This window comes from Chiloscyllium punctatum, chromosome 2 (assembly GCF_047496795.1).
Source record: "Chiloscyllium punctatum isolate Juve2018m chromosome 2, sChiPun1.3, whole genome shotgun sequence".
Lineage (NCBI taxonomy): Eukaryota > Metazoa > Chordata > Chondrichthyes > Orectolobiformes > Hemiscylliidae > Chiloscyllium > Chiloscyllium punctatum.
The window spans coordinates 1,280,995-1,303,610 of NC_092740.1; the positions used below are offsets into that span (position 1 = coordinate 1,280,995).

The window sequence follows — 22,616 nt, forward strand, 5'->3', positions numbered from 1 at the left end:
CGGTGGTAGGCAAAGTAATGAAAAGGGTACTGAGGGATAGGATTTATGAGTATCTGGAAAGACACAGCTTGATTAGGGACAGCCAGCACGGATTTGTGAGGGGTAGGTCTTGCCTTACAAGTCTTATTGAATTCTTTGAGGAGGTGACCAAGCATGTGGATGAGGGTAGAGCAGTGGATGTAGTGTACATGGATTTTAGTAAGGCATTTGATAAGGTTCCCCATGGTAGGCTTATGCGGAAAGTCAGGAGGCATGGGATAGTGGGAAGTTTGGCCAGTTGGATAGAGAACTGGCTAACCGGTCGAAGTCAGAGAGTGGTGGTAGATGGTAAATATTCAATCTGGAGCCCAGTTACAAGTGGAGTTCCGCAGGGATCAGTTCTGGGTCCTCTGCTGTTTGTAATGTTTGTTAATGACTAGGAAGAGGGAGTCGAAGGGTGGGTCAGTAAATTTGCAGACAATACGAAGATTGGTGGAGTTGTGGATAGTGAGGAGGGCTGTTGTCGGCTGCAAAGGGACTTAGATGCGATGCAGAGCTGGGCTGAGGAGTGGCAGATGGAGTTCAACCCTGTCAAGTGTGAGGTTGTCCATTTTGGAAGGACAAATAAGAATGCGGAATATAGGGTTAACGGTCGGGTTCTTAGTAAGGTGGAGGAGCAGAGGGATCTTGGGGTCTATGTTTATAGATCTTTGAAAGTTGCCAGTCAGGTGGACAGAGCTTGTAAGGAGGCCTATGGTGTATTAGCGTTCATTAGCAGAGGGATTGAATTCAAGGGTCGTGAAGTGATGTTGCAGCTGTACAGGACCTTGGTTAGGCCACATTTGGAGTACTGTGTGCGGTTCTGGTCGCCTCATTTTAGGAAAGATGTGGAAGCTTTGGAGAGAGTGCAGAGGAAATTTACCAGGATGTTGCCTGGAATGGAGAATAGGTCGTATGAGAATAGGCTGAGAGTGATAGGCCTTTTCTCATTGGAACGGCGAAGGATGAGGGGGTGACTTGATAGAGGTTTATAAGATGATATGGGGAATAGATAGAGTAGACAGTCAGAGACTTTTTCTCCGGGTACGACAGAGTGTTACAAGGGGACATAAATTTAAGGTGAAGGGTGGAAGGTATAGGGGGGATGTCAGGGGTAGGTTCTTTACCCAGAGAGTGGTGGGGGCATGGAATGCGCTGCCTTTGGGAGCGGCAGAGTCAGAATCATTGGTGACCTTTAAGCAGCAATTGAATAGGTACATGGATAGGTGCTTAAGCTAGGACAAATGTTCGACACAACATCATGGGCCGAAGGGCCTGTTCAGTGCTGTATTGTTCTATGTTCTATACTGATCCTCCCTCTCTCTGACATCCTTTTTTTGGGGATTCATCCAAGTATTTGGAACAGCATCATTAAATTAAGATTATCTGCTGGGTTTTCGGATAGGATAAATTATATTCTACATTCTGTTCTTTTTTTGTTTGTTTTCATTCAGTAATCTAGCAAATAAATTCTGTTTGTTTTAAAATAAGTGGTTGGGTCAGCCACGTCACTCCAGGAATATCCACTTTATACCTGTTTAAAACAACTAACAAATTTAGGGTCCGGGCGACTTTCTTGAAATGTTTTGAGGAGGTCTGGCCTGGTTCATAACACAAGGGAAGTCAGGAATAGCATAAAAACATAAGAGAAAACGTAACCAAAACACCATACCCATAATATATAAAAATATATAAACTTCAGTAAGGCGTTTGACAAGGTTCCCCATGAGAGACTGATTAGCAAGGTTAGATCTCGTGGAATACAGGAAGAACTAGCCATTTGGATACAGAACTGGATCAAAGGTAGAAGACAGAGGGTGGTGGTGGAGGGTTGTTTTTCAGACTGGAGGCCTGTGACCAGTGGAGGGCCACAAGGATTGGCGCTGGGTTCACTACATTTTGTCATTTACATAAATGATTTGGATGCAAGCATAAGAGGTACAGTTAGTAAGTTTGCAGATGACACCAAAATTGGAGGCGTAGTGGACAGCAGAGAGGGTTACCTCAGATTACAACAGGATCTGGACCAGATGGGCCAATGGGCTGAGAAGTGGCAGATGGAGTTTAATTCAGATAAATGTGAGGTGCTGCATTTTGGGAAAGCAAATCTTTGCAGGACTTATACACTTAATGCTAAGGTCCTAGGGAGTGTTGCTGAACAAAGAGACCTTGGAGTGCAGGTTCATAGCTCCTTGAAAGTGGAGTCGCAGGTAGATACGATAGTGAAGGCGGCGTTTGGTATGCTTTCCTTTATTGATCAGAGTATCAACTACAGGCGTTGGGAGGTCATGTTGCGGCTATACAGGACATTGGCTTGACCACTGTTGGAATATTGCGTGCAGTTCTGGTCTCCTTCTTATAAGAAAGATGTTGTGAAACTTGAAAGGGTTCAGAAAAGATTTACAAGGATGTTGCCAGTTGGAGGATTTGAGCTATAGGGAGAGGCTGAACAGGCTGGGGCTGTTTTCCCTGGAGCATCAGAGGCTGAGGGGTGACCTTATAGAGGTTTAAAAAATTATGAGGGGCATGGATAGAGTACATAGGCAAAGTCTTTTCCCTGGGTTGGGGGGAGTCCAGAACTAGAGGGCATAGGTTTAGGGTGAGAGGGGAAAGATACAGGTGGTACCTGTATGGAATGAGCTGCCAGAGGAAGTAGTGGAGGCTGGTACAATTGCAACATTTAAGAGGCATCTGGATGGGTAAATGAATAGGAAGGGTTTGGAGGGATATGGACTGGGTGCTGGCAGGTGGGACTAGATTGGGTTGGGATATTTAGTTGGCATGGACGGGTTGGACCAAAAGATCTGTTTCCCTGCTGTACATCTCTATGACTCTATATAAAGTAGCGAAGAACAGTGAGAAACCATAGAATTGGGAGGCTTACAAAGACCAACAAAAAAACAATATAAGGAGGAGAAGATGAAATATGAGGGTAAGCTAGCCAGTAATATAAAGGAAGACTATAAGAGTTTCTTTAGATGTATACAGAGGAACCTCGATTAGCCAAACGAGATGGGCAGGCACTATTTTGCTTGGATACTCGATTATTTAGTTAATCTATTAAATGCCTTTCCTCTGGGGTTCGCATTTTTTTTTTTAAGTCCACTCCCCGTTCAGGAGACAAGGCAGCAGCACACAACGCGCGAGTCCTCGACCCCGTTTGACACCGGCCCCCCACCCGCGCCCCCCAACCCCGTACAATCATGCCCTCACCCTCTCCGGCCAGCCGGATTGAACACTAACAACAAGACTGCTGCTGCCTTTTGGGGGCGGGTGAGTCTCCAAATAGCACACACGCACACATACAAATTTTTACAGAACTTTTTGACAGGTTCCACTGTTGCCCTGTACAGGACAATGTTGGAGAGATTATCTGGGGAAGGGGCGCTTAGGGTACACCTCTCGGTACAACTCCAGTGAAAGAGTGGGGGGAGGGGGGAGAGAGAGAGAGAGAGAGGGCGGGAGGTCAGTCATTCAGACGGTGCCTGCTTAATCACTGTAAACAAAAGACGCAATCAGTGTTGGAAACACATCTTTGACTAATGAGTGTCCTTGATAAGTACGTACCTATCAGGCAGGGAGGAAAGGGTCGTGTGAGGGAGCCGTGGTTTAATAAGGAATTGGAATCCCTTGTTAAATGGAAGAGGGCGGCCTTTGTAAAGATGAGGCGTGAAGGTTCAATAGGGGCGATTGAGAGTTATAAGGTAGCCCGGAAGGACCTGAAGAGAGAGCTAAGAGCAGCAAGGAGGGGACATGAAAGGTCCTTAGTTGGTAGGATTAGGGAAAACCCTAAGGCTTTCTATAGGTATGTTAGGAATAAAAGAATGACTAGGGTAGGAATAGGTCCAATCAAGGATAGTAATGGGAAGTTGCGTGTGGAGGCTGAAGAGATTGGGGAGGCACTGAATGAATACTTTTCGTCAGTATTCACTCAGGAACAGGACATTGTTGTCAATATGAATACTGAGGCACGAATAAGTAGAATGGATGGCTTTGAGATATGTAGAGAAGAGGTGTTGGAAATTCTGGCTAGGGTGAAAATAGATAACCCTGCCAAGTGTGAGGTTGTCCATTTTGGAAGAACAAATAAGAATGTGGAATACAGGGTTAATGGTAGGGTTCTTAGTCAGGTGGAGGAACAGAGGGATCTTGGGGTCTATGTACATAGATCTTTGAAGGTTGCCACTCAGGTGGATAGAGTTTGTAAGAAGGCCTATGGAGTATTATCGTTCATTAGCAGAGGGATTGAATTCAAGAGTCGGGAAGTGATGTTGCAGCTGTACAGGACTTTGGTTAGGCCACAGTTGGAGTACTGTGTGCAGTTCTGGTCGCCTCACTTTAGGAAAGATGTGGAAGCTTTGGAGAGGGTGCAGAGAAGATTTACCAGGATGTTGCCTGGAATGGAGAGTAGGTCGTACGAGGATAGGTTGAGAGTTCTCGGCCTTTTCTCGTTGGAACGGCGAAGGATGAGGGGTGACTTGATAGAGGTTTATAAGATGATCAGAGGAATAGATAGAGTAGACAGTCAGAAACTTTTTCCCCGGGTACAACAGTGTGTTACAAGGGGACATAAATTTAAGGTGAAGGGTGGAAGGTATAGGGGAGATGTCAGGGGTGGGTTCTTTACCCAGAGAGTGGTGGGGGCATGGAATGCGCTGCCCGTGGGAGTGGTAGAGTCAGAATCATTGGCGACCTTTAAGCGGCATTTGGATAGGTACATGGATGGGTGCTTAATCTAGGTTAGAAGTTCGGCACAACATCGTGGGCCGAAGGGCCTGTTCTGTGCTGTATTGTTCTATGTTCTATGTTCTATCACTTCGCATCAATCTTCACAGTGGAAGACACGAGTAAAATCCCAAAATTCAAGAGAGTAATGGGGTAGAGCTAAGTAAGGTAGCCATTATCAAGGAGAACATGCTGGAAAAACTCAATGTCCTGAAGGTGGATAAACCACTAGGGTCAGATGAACTACACCCCAGACTTCTAAGGTGGATAGCTGGAGAGAGAGTGGAGGCATTAGTGGTGATCTTTCAGGAATCACTAGAATCAGGGAGGGTCCCAGCGGACTGGAATATCACTAATGTAACACCTCTATTTAAAAAGGGACAAAGAAAATTATAGACTAATTAGCCTAACCTCGGTCATGGGTAAGGTCCTGGAATCTATTGCGAAGGCCGAGAACCTATCTCTGTTTTAAATATACTCAATAACCTGGCCTTTAAAGCCTTCTGCGGTAATGAATTCCACAGATTCACCACTCTCTGGCTGAAGAATTTTCTCCTTATCTCTGTTCTAAAGGTTTTCCCTTTACTCTAGATTAGATTACATTAGATTCCCTATAGTGTGGGAACAGTCCCTTCGGCCCAACCAGTCCACACCAACCCTCCGAAGACTAACCCACCCAGACCCATTTCCCTATGACTATCACACCTAACACCACGGGCAATTTAGCATGGCCAATTCATCTGAACTGCACATCTTTGGATTGTGGGACGAAACCAGAGCATCCGCAAAAAACCCATGCAGACATGGGGAGAATGTGCAAACTCCACACAGATGGTTGTCGGAGGCTGGAATCGAACCTGGGACCCTGGTGCTGTGAAGTAGCTGTGGCCTTGGGTCAGAGTCTCTCCGACCAATGGAAACATCTTTCCAGCATCTACTCTGTCCAGGCCATTCACTATTCTCTATGTTTCAATTAGATTTCCCTTCCACCCCCCATTCCTTCTAAACTCTGAGAATAGACCCACAATCCTCAAACGTACCTCATATGTTAAGCTGTTCATTCCTGCGACCATTATGGGCGGCACAGTGGCACAGTGGTTAGCACTGCTGCCTCACAGCGCCAGAGACCTGGGTTCAATTCCCGCCTCCGGCGACTCTCTGTGTGGAGTCTGCACATTCTCCCAGTGTCTGCGTGGGTTTCCTCCGGGTGCTCCAGTTTCCTCCCACAATCCAAAAATTTGCAGGTTAGGTGAATTAGCCATGCTGAATTGCCCGTAGTGTTAGGTTAAGGGGTAAATGTAGGACAATGGGTTTCGGTGGGTTACGCTTCAGCGGGTCGGTTTGGACTTGTTGGGCCGAAGGGCCTGTTTCTACACTGTAAGTAATCTAATTCTTGTGAACCTCCTCTGAACGCATTCCAGGGACAGTACATCTTGACATATGGGGCCCAAAACTTTGCACAATACTCCAAATGTGGTCTGACCAGAGCCTTGTAGAGCCTCAGAAGTACATTCCTGCTTTTTGACTCAAGTCCTCTCAAGATAAATGCCAACATTGCATTTGTCTTCCTAACTACTGACTCAACCTGCAAGTTCACCTTGAGAGAAGCCTGGACTAGAACGCCAAGTCTCTTTGCACTTCAGATTTCTGAAATTTCTACTCATTTAGAAAATAGTCCATGCCTCTATTTTTCCTACCAAAGTGCGTGACTTCAGACTTTCCCACATTATACTCCATCTGTTACTTCTTTGCCCACTTTCCCAACCAGTCCAAATTCTTCTCCATTCTCCCCACCTTCTCAACGTGACCTGCCCCTCCACCTGTCTTTGTATCATCTGCAAACTTAGCCAGAATGCCCTCAGTTCCTACATCTCGATCGTTAATGTATAAAGTGAAAAGCTGTGATCCCAACACTGAGCCTTGCAGAACACTCCTTGTCACCAGCTACCATCCTGAGAAAGACCCTTTTATCCTCAGTCTCTGCTTTCTGCCCGGCAACCAAGCTTCGATCCATGCTAGCACCTTGCCCCTAACACCATGGGCTCTTACCTTACTCAGTAGCCTCCTGTGCTGCACCTTGTCAAAGGCCTTATTGGAGGCCAGGTAGATAACATCCATTGGCTCGCCTTGGGCTAACCTGCTCATTACTTCCTCAAAGAATTCTAACAGATTTATCAGGCATAACCTCCCCTTAATGAAATCATGATGACGTTGCCCTATTTTACCATACACTTCCAAGTATTCAGAAATCTCTTCATTCACAATGGATTCCAGGATCTAACCCACAACCGAAGTTAGGCTAAATGGACTGTAATTTTTCATTTTTTGCCTTACTCCATTTTTAAACAGGGCGGTCACGTTAATAATTTTCCAGATATTTAGGACCCTACCTGATTCTAGCGATTCCTGAAAGATCATCACGAACGGATCCACAATCTCTTCAGCAATGTCCCTTAGAACTCTGGGTGTAGTCCAGCTGTTCCAGGTAATTCATCCACCTTCAGGCCATTCAGTTTTTTTCTCGCACATTCTCCTTGGTGATGGACACCATACATAGCTCTGCTCCCTACAGTCTTAAATTTTTGGGATAATACTCATGCCTTCTACCATTAAGACTGACATGAAGTAATTACTCAGTTCCTCAGCTATTTCCTTGTTTCCCACTACTATCTCTCCAGGGTCATTTTCCAGCGACCCAGCGTCCATTTTTGCCTTTCTTTTACCCATTATATATCTTACAGTAATAGAGTCATACAGATGAACAGCATGGAAACAGACCCTTCGGTCCAACCTGTCCATGCCGACCAGATATCCCAATCCAATCTAGTCCCATCTGCCAGCACCCAGCCCATATCCCTCCAAACCCTTCCTATTCATATACCCATCCAAATGCCTCTTAAATGTTGCAATTGTACCAGCCTCCACCACATCCTCTGGCAGCTCATTCCATACACGTACCACCCTCTGCGTGAAAAAGGTTGCTCCTTAGGTCTCTTTTATATCTTTCCCCTCTCACCCTAAACCTATGCCCTCTAGTTCTGGACTCCCCCAACCCAGGGAAAAGACTTTGTCTATTTATCCTATCCATACTTTTTCCCCGGGTACAACAGAGTGTTACAAGGGGACATAAATTTAAGGTGAAGGGTGGAAGGTATAGGGGGATGTCAGGGGTGGGTTCTTCACCCAGAGAGTGGTGGGGGCATGGAATGCGCTGCCCGTGGGAGTGGTAGAGTCAGAATCATTGGCGACCCTTAAGCGGCATTTGTATAGGTACATGGATGGGTGCTTAATCTAGGATAGAAGTTCGGCACAACATCGTGGGCCGAAGGGCCTGTTCTGTGCTGTATTGTTCTATTCTATTCTATTCTATACCCCTCATAATTTTGTAAACCTCTATAAGGTCACACCTCAGACTCCGGCGCTCCAGGGAAAACAGCTCCAGCCTGTTCAGCTTCTCCCTGTAGCTCAGATCCTCCAACTTTGGCAACATCCTTGTAAATCTTTTCTGAACCCTTTCAAGTTTCACAACATCTTTCCGATAGGAAGGAGACCAGAACTGCACACAATATTCCAACAGTGGCCTAACCAATGTCCTGTACAGTCGCAACATGACCTCCCAACTCCTGTACTCAATACTCTGACCAATAAAGGAAAGCATACCAAACACCTTCTTCACTATCCGATCTACCTGCGACTCCACTTTCAAGGAACTATGAACCTGCACTCCAAGGTCTCTTTGTTCAGCAACACTCCCTAGGACCTTACCATTAAGTGTATAAGTCCTGCTAAGATTTGCTTTCCCAAAATGCAGCACCTCACATTTATCTGAATTAAAATCCATCTGCCACTTCTCAGCCCATTGGCCCATCTGGTTCAGATCCTGTTGTAATCTGAGGTAACCCTCTTCGCTGTCCATTACACCTCCAATTTTGGTGTCATCTGCAAACTTACTAACTGTACCTCTTATGCTTGCATCCAAATCACTTATGTAAATGACAAAAGGTAGAGGGCCTAGCACCGATCCTTGTGGCACTCCACTGGTCACAGGCCTCCAGTCTGAAAAACAACCCTCCACCACCACCCTCTGTCTTCTACCTTTGAGCCAGTTCTGTATCCAAATGGCTAGTTCTTCCTGTATTCCATGAGATCTAACCTTGCTAATCAGTCTCCCATGGGGAACATGATTTCCCACGCACAAAGCCATGTTGACTATCCCTAATCAGTCCTTGCCTTTCCAAATACAATGTACATCATGTCCCTCAGGATTCCCTCCAACAACTTGCCCACCACCAAGGTCAGGCTCACCGGTCTATGGTTCCCTGGCTTGTCTTTACCGCCCTTCTTAAACAGTAGCACCAAGTTTGTCAACCGCCAGTCTTCCGGCACCTCACCTGTGACTATCAATGATACAAATATCTCAGCAAGAGGCCCAGCAATCACTTCTCTAGCTTCCCTCAGAGTTCTCGGGTACACCTGATCAGGTCCTGGGGATTTATCCACTTTTAACCATTTCAAGACATCCAGCACTACCTCCTCTTTAATCTGGACATTTTCCAAGATGTCACCATCTATTTCCCTACATCTATTTATCTTCCATGTTCTTTTCCACAGTAAATACTGATGCAAAATATTCATTTAGTATCTCCCCCATTTTCTGTGGCTCCACACAAAGGCCACCTTGCTGATCTTTGAGGTGCCCTATTCTCTCCCTAGTTACTCTTTTGTCTTTAATATATTTGTAAAAACCCTTTGGATTCTCCTTTATTCTATTTGCCAAAGCTATCTCATGTCCCCGTTTTGCCTTCCTGATTTCCCTCTTAAGTATACTCCTGCTTTCTTCATACTCTAAGGATTCACTCGATCTCGCCTGTCTGTACCTGACATATGATTCCATCTTTTTCGTAACCAAACCCTCAATTTCTTTAGTCATCCAGCATTCCCTATGCCTACCAGCCTTCCCTTTCACCCTGACAGGAATATACTTTCTCTGGATTCTCATTGTCTCATTTCTGAAGGCTTCCCATTTTCCAGCTGTCCCTTTACCTGCGAACATCTGCCTCCAATCAGCTTTCGAAAGTTCTTGCCTAATACCATCAAAATTGGCCTTCTCCAAGTTTGAACTTTAACTTTTAGATCTCGTCTATCATTTTCCATCACTATTTTAAAACGAACAGAATTATGGTCACTGGCCCCAAAGTGCTCCCCCACTGACACCTCAGTTACCTGCCCTGCGTTATCTCCCAAGAGTCGGTCAAGGTTTGCACCTTCTCTAGTAGGTACATCTACATACTGAATCAGAAAATTGTCTTGCACACACTTAACAAATTCCTCTCCATCTAAACCTTTAACACTATGGCAGTTCCAGTCGTTGTTTGGAAAGTTAAAATCCCCTACCATAACTACCCTATTATTCTTAAAGGTAGCTGAGATTTCCTTACAAGTTTGTTTCTCAATTTCCCTCTGACTATTGAGGGGGTCTATAATACAATCCCAATAAGGTGATCATCCCTTTCTTATTTCTCAGTTGCACCCAAATAATTTCCCTGGATGTATTTCCGGGAATATCCTCCCTCAGCACAGCTGTAATGCTATCCCTTATCAAAAATGCCACTCCCCCTCCTCTCTTGCCTCCCTTTCTATCCTTCCTGTAGCATTTGTCTCCCGGAACAGTAAGCTGCCAGTCCTGCCCATACCTGAGCCATGTTACCGTAATTGCTATGATATCTCAGTCCCATGTTCCTAACCATGCCCTGAGTCCATCTGCCTTCCCTGTTAGGCCTCTTGCATTGAAATAAATGCAGTTTAATTTATTAGTCCTACCTTGTCCCTGCCTGCCCTGACTGTTTGACTCACTTCCGTTCTCAGCTGTACCCGTCTCAGATCGATCTCTTTCCTCACTATCTCCCTGGGTCCCACCCCTCCCCCATCTTACTAGTTTAAATCCTCCTGAACAGTTCTAACAAATCTCCCTGCCAGTATATTAGTCCCCTTCCAATTTAGGTGCAATCTGTCCTTCTTGTACAGGTCACTTCTACCCCAAAAGAGATTCCAATGATCCAAAAATGTGAATCATTCTCCCATACACCAGCTCCTCAGACATGCATTCATCTGCTCTATCCTCCTATTCCTGCCCTCACTAGCTCGTAGCACTGGGAGTAATCCAGATATTACTACTCTTGAAGACCTCCTTTTTAAATTTCTGCCTAACTCTCTGTAATCTCCCTTCAGAGTCTCCACCTTTTCCCTTCCAATGTCGTTGGTTCCAATGTGGACAATGACCCCTCAGACGTTCTCCCCCGTGAGAACATTCTGCACCCTCTCTGAGACATCCTTGATCCTGGCACCAGGGAAACAACACACCATTCTGCTTTATCTCTGCTGGCCACAGAAACGTCTGTATGTAACTCTGACTACAGAATCCCTAACACAATTTATCTCTTGGAAGCTGACGTACCCCTCGTTGCATTAGAGCCAGTCTCAATACCAGAAACTTGGCTGTTCGTGCTATGTTCCCCTGAGAATCCATCACCCCCTACATTTTCCAAAACAGCATACCTGTTTGAAATGTGTATATCCACAAAAGACTCCTGCACTAGGTGCTGACCTCTCTCACCCTTCCTGGAGTTAACCCATCTATGTGACTGTAGCTGAGACTTTCCCCCCTTCCTATAACTGCCATCCATCACATACTGTTGCTGTTGCAAATTCCTCATCGCTTCTATCTGTCTCTCCAACTAATCCACTCGATCTGATAAGATTCGCATTCAACAGCATTTATGGCAGGTATAATCCACAGTAACCCTTAAACTCCCACATCTGACAAGAAGTACATATCACTGCAAAGGCCATTTTTGCTCCTTCACAATCTACGGACCCAGAAAATAACACCGTCTTATTCCTCTACAAATACTGCCCCAGGTTAAATTAACTTATCTGATTCTGTGCTGCAAACTTCACCCAACAGTTTCTCCAAGATTAGTTGTGAAATTCACTGCTTGTTAATTTTCCCAGATGCACTCCAATGTCCAACGATACACGAATTCAAACAGCAAAGGCAGTAACTGTGCAGGTTCTCTCTCTCTCTCTCTCCTGCACTGTCCTCACTATGTGCTCTTCTCCCTTTTAAAATTACTATTGTTTTGACTTTTTTTTTTCCAAAGTTCCAAAACAATGCAACAGCATATAAAACAGTAATTGCTGCTCCCGGAATTCGAGGAAGTCACCTCGAACACCTAAAATACCTCAAAAAAAGGGAGCAGCTCTTACAGCCAGAAATGTTTCCCATCCTCCATCTTGGATTATCCAGAATCCAACATTAAAAACTCTTAGTCTTCCTTTATATCACTGGCTAGCTTACCCTCCTATTTAATCTCCTCCCTCCTTACTTATTTTTTAGTTGCCCTCTGTTGGTCTTTATAAGCTTCAACATCCTCTGGTTTCCCACTGTCCTTCACCAAATAATATGTTTTTTCTTGGCTTTTATGCTATCCCTGACCTCCCTGGTCAGCCATGGTTGTCTCATCCTCCCTGTATCGGGCCTCGTTTTCCTTGAATGAATTTCTGCTTTGTCTCCTGAATTCCTCCCAGAAACTCCTGCCATTGCTGTTCCACTTTCTTTCCTGCAAGGCTCCTCTCCCAGTCAATTCTACCCAGCTTCTCCGTCGTGCCTCTGTAGTTGCCTTTCTTAAGCTGTAATACCGTTAGCTCTGATTCTACCTTCTCCCTCTCAAATTTCACAGTAAGTTCAATCATATTATGATCACTGCCTCCCAAGGGTTCTTTCATCTTAAGCTCGTTATCAATTCAGCCTCATTGCACAACAATAAATCCAGTATTGCCTGTTCCCCTAATGGGTTCCACCACAAGTCTTTCCTACACATCTTTTGTATCTCTTGGTGTATCCTGACTACAGTTTGGAGACCTGAACTATGTTTTTTTTTAATCTTTGCCACTTATTTTGTGCCAACTGCAAACTTTGAAATATTACATTTGGACCCTATCAATATTAGTGTGCACTCACTATTTCTACTTGTAAAAGTGTAGTGTTCAAGTGTGACCACTCACGAGAATTTGCTGTAATGTTGTAGTCTATAGCAATGCAAGCAATAACCAGAACTGTCTGTAATATTATACAACGCACTCACCAGTACTGTCTGTTGCCTTAAATGAGGGACAGTCTCTTCCACTGCTATACTGCTGTCCCAGATATTCCTGCAAAACAAAATATACTCCTGCTTTACTTTTATCACAGCTCCCTATTTCAATACACCAGAAATTTAGCTGTTGTATAAAGAATCATCACACTCCTAATTTAAGACATAATTGAGATGCAAGATTATCCATTATGTATGTCATAGTAGTTGCCACACTCCCACTTAATGCTCAGGAAATAGGTATTTGCAGCCAATAGTCTGAAGCTCAACAAAATGGTCACTCCATTGACCAGACTGGATTATTACCACCATAATACAGTGGAAAAAGCTAATTCACAGAATCTGACAGCCCAGCAGTGCAGAAAGAGACCACTCCACCCATTGTGACTGCACTAGCTCTGCATGAGAATTTCATTTAAGACAATTCTCTTGACTTCTTCCCATAATCCTGCATTTTGTTTTTCAAATCCTACTCATTGACTACAGTTCAGCCTTCAACATTATCATCCTCTGGGAACTGATTACTTGATCTCGGACTAAGCCCCAGTCTCTGCAACTGGATCCTCAGTTTCCTGACCCACAGGCCACAATCAGTGAAGATTGGGGACAATATTTCATCCTCACTAACACTCAACACTGGAGTCCCCCAGAGGTGCGTACTCAGCCCCCTACTATACTCACTGTATGCCCATGACTGCGTCGCCAAATACCAGACTAATGCCATTTACAAGTTTGCTGGTGACACCACCATAGTCGGTTGAATCTCAGATGGCGACGAAACAGACTATAGACGGGAGGTGGAAGACCTGAAAAAATGGTACACTGACAACAACCTAGCTCTCAATGCCAGCAAAACCAAGGAACTCAATATTAACTTTCGATGGTATGTTACTCATGCCCCCCCTACACATTAACAGCACCGAGGTGGAAGGAGTGGAGACTGTGAAGCTCCTGGGAGTGGTCATCCACAACAAGCTTTCTTGGACTCTTCAGGTGGACGCACTGGTTACAAAGGTCCAACATCATCTCTTCTTCCTCAGGCAGCTGAGGAAATTTGGCATGACGGTGAATACCCTTGCCAACGTTTATAGATGTGCCATCGAGAACATTTTGTCTGGATGTATCACTACCTGGTATGGCAACTGTACCACTCAAGATCGGAGACGGTTACAGAGAGTGGTGAACTCGGACCAGACAATTACAAAGACCAACCTCCCATCTGTAGAATCCATCTACCAGGTCCGCTGTCCAAGAGAGGCTGCCAGCGTTGATGAACAGAGAGATCTCAGTGCCCAGGTGCATAAATCCATCGAGGACAGGCATCTCAGTACCTCACTTCAACTCAAACCCATGGATAACCTCACGTTGCTGCATTTCTCTAGATTCCACCCTAAACACATTAAAATAGCAACCCCCAACGGACAAGCCCTACGCACACACAAGATCTGTTCAGATGCGGAGTGTTAGCCTTCATCGCGAGGAGGATTGAGTTTTGGAGCCATGAAGTCATGCTTCAGCAGTTCAAGACACTGATAAGGCTGCACCTGGAGTACTGCGTGCAGTTCTGGTCACCACATTTTAGGAAGGATGTGGCAGCTTTGGAAAGGGTTCAGAGAAGATTTATACGGATAATAATGGAATAGTTTAGTTTAGATGGGCATCAGATTAATTTCACAGATCAACACAACATCAAGGGCCAAAGGGCCCGTACTGCGCTGTACCATTTTATGTTCTATGTACTTGAACTATAGTATTCCCAGAAAATATTTGGAAAGTTGAAGTCTCCCATAGCAACTACCCTGTCACCCTCGCTCCTATCGAGGATTATCTTTGCTATCGTATCCTCTACATCTCTGGAACTATTCGGAGACCTATAGAAAGCTCCCAACAGGTTGACCTCTCCTTTCCTGTTTCTAACCTCTACCCATGCTACCTCAGGAGACAAATTCTCAAGCATCCTTTCTGCAACCGTAAAATAACCTAACCTACCCACCCCTCAATTCACTGCTATCCATTTGCATGTCCAGCAGTTGGTTAAATGTCCCGAATGACTTCACTTCCACCACCACCGCTGGGAATGCATCTGCGTAAAGAACCTTCCTCGGACGTTCCCTCTATACTTTCCTCCGAATATCTTAAAACTGTGACCCCTCATACCAGTCAATCCTGCCTGAGGGAGAAGTCTCTGGCTATTGACTCTATCCAAGCTTCTCACTACCTTGTACACTTCGATCAGGTCGCCTCTCTTCCTCCTTCTCTCCAGCAAGAAGAGTCCGAGCTTAGTCAACCTCTCTTCATAAGACAAGCCCTCAAGTGCAGGCAGCATCCTGATAACCTTCTTTGCACCCTCTCCAAAGCCTCTGTATCTTTCCTATAATAGGTAGGCAGAGTTGTGGATAGTTGGGAAGGATGCTGTGGGCTACAGAGAGACATAGATAAGATGCAGAGCTGATCTGAAAAGTGACAAATGGAGTTTAATGCGGCAAAGTGAGAGGCAGTTCACTTTGGAAGTAGTAACAAGAATACAGAGTACTGGGCTAATGGTAAAAATCTTGGCAGCGTTGATGAACAGAGAGATCTCAGGGTCCAGGTGCATAAATCCCTGAAAGTTGCCACCCAGTTTGATAAGATTGTTAAGGCGGCATAAGGTGTGTTGGTGTTTATTGGGAGAGGGATTGACTTCGGAGCCACTAGGTCATGCTTCAGCTGTACAAAACTCTGGTGTGGCCACACCTGGGGTAATGCGTGCAGTTCTAGTGCATTACAGAAAGGATGTGGAAACTTTGCAAAGGGTTCAGAGGAGATTTACGAGGATGTTGTCTGGTATGGAGGGAAGGTCTTACGAGGAAAGGCTGAGGGAACTGAGGCTGTTTTTGTTGGAGAGAAGAAGGTTGAGAGGTGACTTAATCAAGATGTATAAGATAATCAGAGGGTTAGATAGAATGGACAGTGAGAACCTTTTTCTTTGAATGGTGAAGGCTAACATGAGGGGAAATAACTTAAAAGTGAGGGAGTAATTGATTTTGGACAGATATCAAGGGCAGCTTCTTTACTTAGAGAGAAGTAGGGGTGTGGAATGGCCTGCCTGCAATAGGAGCAGACTCGCTGACGTTAAGGGCATTTAAACGGGCACTGGACATACATATGGATAATAATGGAATGGTGTAGTCAGATGGGCATCAGATTAATTTCACAGATCGGTGCAACATCGAGGGCCGAAGGGCTGTATTGCGCTGTAATGTTTGATGTTCTAAAAAGGCAATGTTGTCAAGAAGAACAATGAGATACAGGCTACTAGACTGGATGGGATTGAGATTCACAGGGAGGAGGTGTGAGCAATTCTGAAAAGTTAAAAGTAGATAAGTCCCCTGGGCTGGATGGGATTTTAATCTTGCATTCCGTGGGAAGACAGGGAAGAGACTGCAGAGCCTTTGGCTTTGATCTTTTTGTCGTCATTGTCTACTATTTTGGATACTGTGGGGGGGGGAGCAATGACTTACCAGGGGAAAGCAATGGGGCACCTGCTGCTCAGAAGGTAAGGGGGAAGAGGAGCAGAGCAGTAGTCATTGGGGACTCCATAGTTAGGGGGACAGATAGGAGGTTCTGTGGGGATGAGAGAGATTCACAATTGGTGTGTTGCCTCCCGGGTGCCAGGGTCCGTGATGTCTTTGATCATGTTTTTGGGATCCTTAGGGGGGAGGGGGAGCAGCCCCAAGTCGTGGTCCACATTGGCACCAACGACATAGGTCGGAAGAGAGATGGGGACTTGAGGCAGAAATTCAGGGAGCTAGGATGGAAGCTTAGAGCTAGGACGAACAAAGTTGTTTTCTCTGGTTTGCTGCCCGTGCCACGTGCTAGTGAGGTGAGGGAGAGAAAGGAGTTGAACACGTGGCTACAGGGATGGTGCAGGAGGGAGGGTTTCAGGATTTTGGATAATTGGAGCTCTTTCTGGGGTAGGTGGGACCTCTACAAGCAGGATGGTCTTCATCTAAACCAGAGGGGTACCAATATCCTGGGTGGGAAATTCACTAAAGCTATTAAGGTGGATTTAAAGTAATACAGCAGAGGGATGGGAACCAAAATTGTAGGACAGGGACAAAAGAGGATGAGAGCAGGGAGCTCCACAATCAAATATCTGACACTGGCAAGCAAGAACCTGGTTTGAAATGGGTGTACTTCAACGCGAGAAGCATCCAAAATAAAGTGGGTGAACTGGCAGCGTGGGTTGGGACTTCGATGTTGTGGCCAATATGGAGACATGGATAGAGCAGGGACAGGAATGGCTGTTGCATGTTCTGGGATTCAGATGTTTCAGTAAGAACAGAGAAGAAAGTAAAAGATGGGGAGGTGTGGCATTGTTGATCAGGGACAATATTACAGCTGTAGAAAGGATGTTTGGGGACTCGTTAACTGAGGTAGTATGGGCTGAGGTTAGAAATAGGAAAGGAGAAGTCACTATGCTGGGAGTTGTCTATAGTCCTCCGAACAGTCCCAGAGATGGAGTGGAAAGGATAGCAAAGATGATTCTCGATAGGAGTGAGAGAGGCAGGGTAGTTATCATGGGGGACTTCAACTATCCAAATATTGACTGGGAACACTACAGTACGAGTACTATAGATGGGTCAGTTTTTGTCCATTATGTGCAGGAGGGCTTCCTGACACAGTATGTAGACAGGCCTACAAGGGGCGAAGCCACTTTAGATTTAGTACTGGGTAACGAGCCTGGCCAGGTGTTAGATTTGGAAATGGGTGAGCACTTTGGAGACAGCGATCACAATTCTGTCAGGTTTACTTGAGTGATGGAAAGGGATAGGTGTACTCCACCGAGCAAGAGTTACAGCTGGGGGAAGGGAAATTACGAATGCAATTAGGCAAGATTTAGGAAGCGTAGAATTGGGAAGGAAACTGCAGGGGATGAGCACATTAAAAATGTGGAGCTTATTCAAGGAAAAGCTCCTGTGTATCCTCGATAAGTATGTATCTATCAGGCAGGGAGGAAGATATAGAACGCGTGAGCTGTGGTTTACTGAGGAAGTGGAATGTGTTGCTTGAAAAGCGCAGCAGGTCAGGCAGCATCCAAGGAGCAGGAGAATCGATGCTGCCTGACCTGCTGCGCTTTTCCAGCAAGACATTTTTCAGCTCTGATCTCCAGCATCTGCAGTCCTCACTTTCTCCCAAGGAAGTGGAATCCCTGGTAAAGAAGAAGGCGGCGGCTTATATTAGAACAAAATGTGAAAACTCAGTTAGGGCGCTTCAGGGTTACAAGGAAGTCAGGAAAGACCTAAAAAGAGAGCTCAGAAGAGCCAGGAGGGGACATGAGAAATTGTTGGCAGACAGGATCAGGGTTATTAGGCTTAACCCTAAGGCTTTCCATAGGTCTGTCAGGAATAAAAGAATATAAATTAGAGCCAATCAAGGATAATAGTGGGAAGTTGTGTGTGGACTCAGAGGAGATCGGGGAAGCACTAAATAAATATTTTTCAACAGTGTTCACTATAGAAAATGAAAATGTTGACGAGGAAGATACAGAGATACTTGCATCTGGACTAGAAGAGATTGAGGTTCACAAGGAAGAGGTATTAGAAATCCTGCAGAGCGTGAAAATAGACAAGTCCCCTGGGCCGGATGGGATCTATCCTAGGATCCTCTGGGAAGCAAGGGAAGAGATTGCCAAGCCTTTGGCATTGATCTTCAAATCATCATTGTCTACAGGAATAGTGCCTGAGGACTGGAGGATAGCAAATGTGCTTCTCTTGTTCAAAAAGGGTAGTAGAGACAACCCTCGCAATTATAGACCAATGAGTTTCACTTCAGTTGTTGGTAAAGTGTTGGAAAAGGTTATAAGTGATGGGATTTACAACCATCTAGAAAATAATAATCTGATCAGGGACAGTCAGCATGGTTTTGTGAAGGGTAGGTCGTGCCTAACGAATCTTATTGAGTTTTTTGACAAAGTGACCAAACAGGTAGATGAGTGTAAACCGGTTGATGTGGTGTAAATGGATTTCAGCAAGGAATTCGATAAGGTTCCCCACAGTAGGCTATTGTACAAAATGCGGAGGAATAGGATTGTGGGAGACATAGCAGTTTGGATCAGTAATTGGCTTGCTGAAAGAAAACAGAGGGTTGTAGTTGATGGAACATGTTCATCTTGGTGTCCAGTTACTAGCGGCGTACCGCAAGGGTCGGTGTTGGGTCCACTGCTGTTCGTCATTTTTATAAATGACCTGGATGAGGACGTAGAAGGGTGGGTTAGTAAATTTGCGGATGACACTGAGGTCGGTGGAGTTGTGGATAGTGACGAAGGATGTAGTAGGTTGCAGAGAGACATAGATAGGATGCAGAGCTGGGCTGAGAGGTGGCAAATGGAGTTTAATGTGGACAAGTGTGAGGTGATACACTTTGGACGGAGTAATCAGAATGCAAAGTACTGGGCTAATGGTAAGATTCTTAGGAGTGCAGATGAGCAGAGAGATCTCGGTGTCCAGGTACACAGATCCCTGAAAGTTGCCACCCAGATTGACAGGGTTGTTAAGAAGACATACAGTGTTTTGGCCTTTATTAATAGAGGGATTGAGTTCTGGAACCAGGAGGTTATGCTGAAGCTGCACAAAGGTCTGGTACAGCCACACTTGGAGTATTGTGTACAGTTCTGGTCACCGCATTATAAGCAGAATGTGGAAGCTTTGGAAAGGGTGCAGAGGAGATTTACTAGGATGTTGCCTGGTATGGAAGGAATGTCTTACGAGGAAAGGCTGTGGGCCTTGAGGCTGTTCTCGTTAGAGAGAGGAAGGTTGAGAGGTGACTTAATAGAGACATACAAGATAATCAGAGGGTGAGATAGGGTGGACAGGGAGAGCCTTTTTCCAAGTATGGGGACAGCAAACACGAGGGGACACAAATTTAAAGTGAGGGGAGATATGGAAAAGACAGATGTCAGAGGTAGTTTCTTTACTCAGAGGGTAGTAAGGGTATGGAATGCTTTGCCTGCAACGGTAGTAGATTTGCCAAGTTTAAGTGCATTTAAGTCGTCATTGGACAGGCATATGGACGTACATGGAATAGTGTAGGTGGGATGGGCTTCAGATTAGTATGACAGGGCGGCGCAACATTGAGGGCTGAAGGGCCTGTTCTGTGTTGTATTGTTCTATGTTCTATATCTCAGTGTCCAGGTACATAGATCCTTCAAAGTCGTCACCCAGGCTGATAGGGTCGTTAGAAGGCAATGGTGTGTTAGCTTTTACTGGGAGAGGGATTGCGTTTTGTGTTCAGTTCTGGTTACCACATTATAGGAAGGATGTGGAAGCTCTGGAAAGGGCTCAGGAGAGATTTACTAGGATGTTGCCTGTATGAAGGGAAGTTCTTATGAGGAAATGCTGAGGGACTTGAGGCTGTTTTCAATAGAGAGAAGGTTGAGAGGTGACTGAATTGAGACATATCAGATATTCAGAGAGTTAGATAGCTCGGACAGTGAGAGCCTTTTTCGTCCGATGGTGATGGCTAGCACAAGGGGAGTAGGGACGTGGAACGCACTGCTTGCAACTGTAGTAGACTCGCCAACTTTAAGGGCATTTAAATGGCCATTGGATAGGACTAGAATAAAATAGTGCAAGTTAGATGGGCTTCGGATTGGTTTCACAGGTCTGCACTACATCATGGGCGGAAGGATCTGTACTGCGCTGCAATGTTCTATGTTCTAATTTTACAGTGGAAGACATAGCAACAGAGCAGAATACAAGAGAGTCAGGGACAGAAGTGAGTGTAATGACCATCACTGAGGTGGTGGTGCAGGGGAAGCTGAAAGGTCTGAAGGCGGATTCATCACCTGGGCTGGATTGACTATACCCTACAGTGCTTCTGGAGATTGCTGAGGCGATGACAGAGGCATTGGTGGTGATCTTTCAGGAATCACTGGAGTCAGGGAGGATCTCAAAGGATCTTAAAGTGACTGATGAAACACCCCTATTAAAGAAGGGAGAGAGGCATAAGGCAGGGAAGACTGGTTAGCCTGACCTTGGCATTGGTAATATTTTAGAATTTATTCAGGAGGGGATAGTAGAGTACTGAGAAGTGCATGACAAATTACGGCTGCGACAGCACAGCTTCATCAAAGGAAGATCATGCCTGTAAAATCGGTTACAATTCTTTGAATAGATAATGAGCAAGTTAGATAAAGGAGAGCAAATGGATGTGCCTCTTCACATTTCCAGAAACCTTTCACAGACCTTTTACACAGAAAGCTGGTAAATATGAAAAGGGCCCATGGTGTCAGGTGCAAGGTATTGGCATTATAGAGGATCTGTTGACATGGCAGAAGATGGAGAATAGGGACAATGGGGTCTTTTTCAGGATAGTAGGCAGTGACAACAGAGTTCTGCAGGGGTCAGTATTGGGATTCATATTGTATGTTTATATTTTACATGAACAATCTGCATGAAGGAATGGACGACATTGTTGCTAATCACACAAAGATATGTAGAAGGACAGGTAGCATTGAGGAAGTGGGGAGACTACAGAAGGACTTGAACAGGCTCAGCAGAGGCAGATTGAATACCATGTGCGTCAGCATTTCCTGTCAAATCTGGCCTAGCCAGTGAAGTTCACATCCCACAGACAAATAATTTTTAATAATTCAATGTTTGGTCTAGATTTTCCCCATTTGAAACTTGTACCAGTTGTTCATTGTCATGGAGCATTCCTGATGAAGGGCTTTTGCCCAAAACATTGATTCTCCTGCTCCTCGGATGCTGCCTGACCTGCCATGCTTTTCCAGCACCACTCTAATCTTGATATCAATTGATTTGTCAGCTTGGCAGAGCGGTGGCAACTGGAATTCAACCTGAAAAAGTGAGAGGTAATGCACTTGAGAAGGATTATCAAGGCAGGATTTGTACCTGGAATGGTAGGAACCTGAAAAGCACCGAAGATCAGGGGAACCTTGCAATCTGCAGACCTCTGAAGAGAGCAGCACATAAGGTGTTTTCAAAGGCACACAGAAAACAGCTGTTTTTATTAGCCAGGGCATGGTGTAAAAAAGCACGGAGGTTATGTTAGAATTATATAAAATGCTGGTTAGGTCACGCTGAGTGCTGCATACAGTTCTGGTTGCTCTCGAGAGGGTGCAGATGTGATTCACTTGGATGACACCTGGGCTGGAGTGATTACATAGGAGAGAGAGAGAGAAGATCAGCTGGGGTTGTTTTCCTTTTAGAGTGAAGGTTGAGAGGTAACTGAAAGAGGTGTGTAAGCATATGAGGAGCCAAGATATGGTGGACAGGAGGGCACTTTTGCCATTAATAGAAAGGTATCATAACCATGGGCTATAGATTTTACGAACTGCCAGAGGAAGTGATAAAGGCAAGTACAATTACAATATTTAAAAAGATATTTGGACAGGTACATTCATACGAATGGACATGGGCCAAATGCAGGCAAATGGGATGAGTTCAGTTCAGAAAACGTGGTCAGTATGGATGAGTTAGGCTGAAGGGTTAGTTTCCCAGCTGTATGACTCCATTTAAGTTAAGACATAGATTCAAAGAAGAGAGTGGAGGAGAATTTTCTTCATTTGGAGAATGTAGGGAGTCTGGAATTTTCTGCTTAAAAAGATTGGTTGACTCAAAAGATCTTGTACATGAAACCAATATTTAGACATTCACTTGCATTGCCACAACCTCCATGGCTATGGGCCAGAAGCTGGAAGACAGGGTTAATTAGATT

General features: G+C 45.1%; 1 protein-coding gene across 2 annotated transcripts in view; it reads right to left on the reverse strand.

The window, feature by feature from the left end:
• The window catches only part of nup155 (nucleoporin 155), a 213,449-nt gene that overhangs the window by 60,541 nt on the left and 130,292 nt on the right, over nt 1-22,616 (reverse strand). For both annotated transcript variants that reach the window (XM_072592775.1, XM_072592786.1), the window contains one exon: nt 12,888-12,954. In XM_072592775.1, the coding sequence (XP_072448876.1) occupies nt 12,888-12,954 (67 nt within the window). The remainder of the gene's footprint in view (nt 1-12,887; nt 12,955-22,616) is intronic.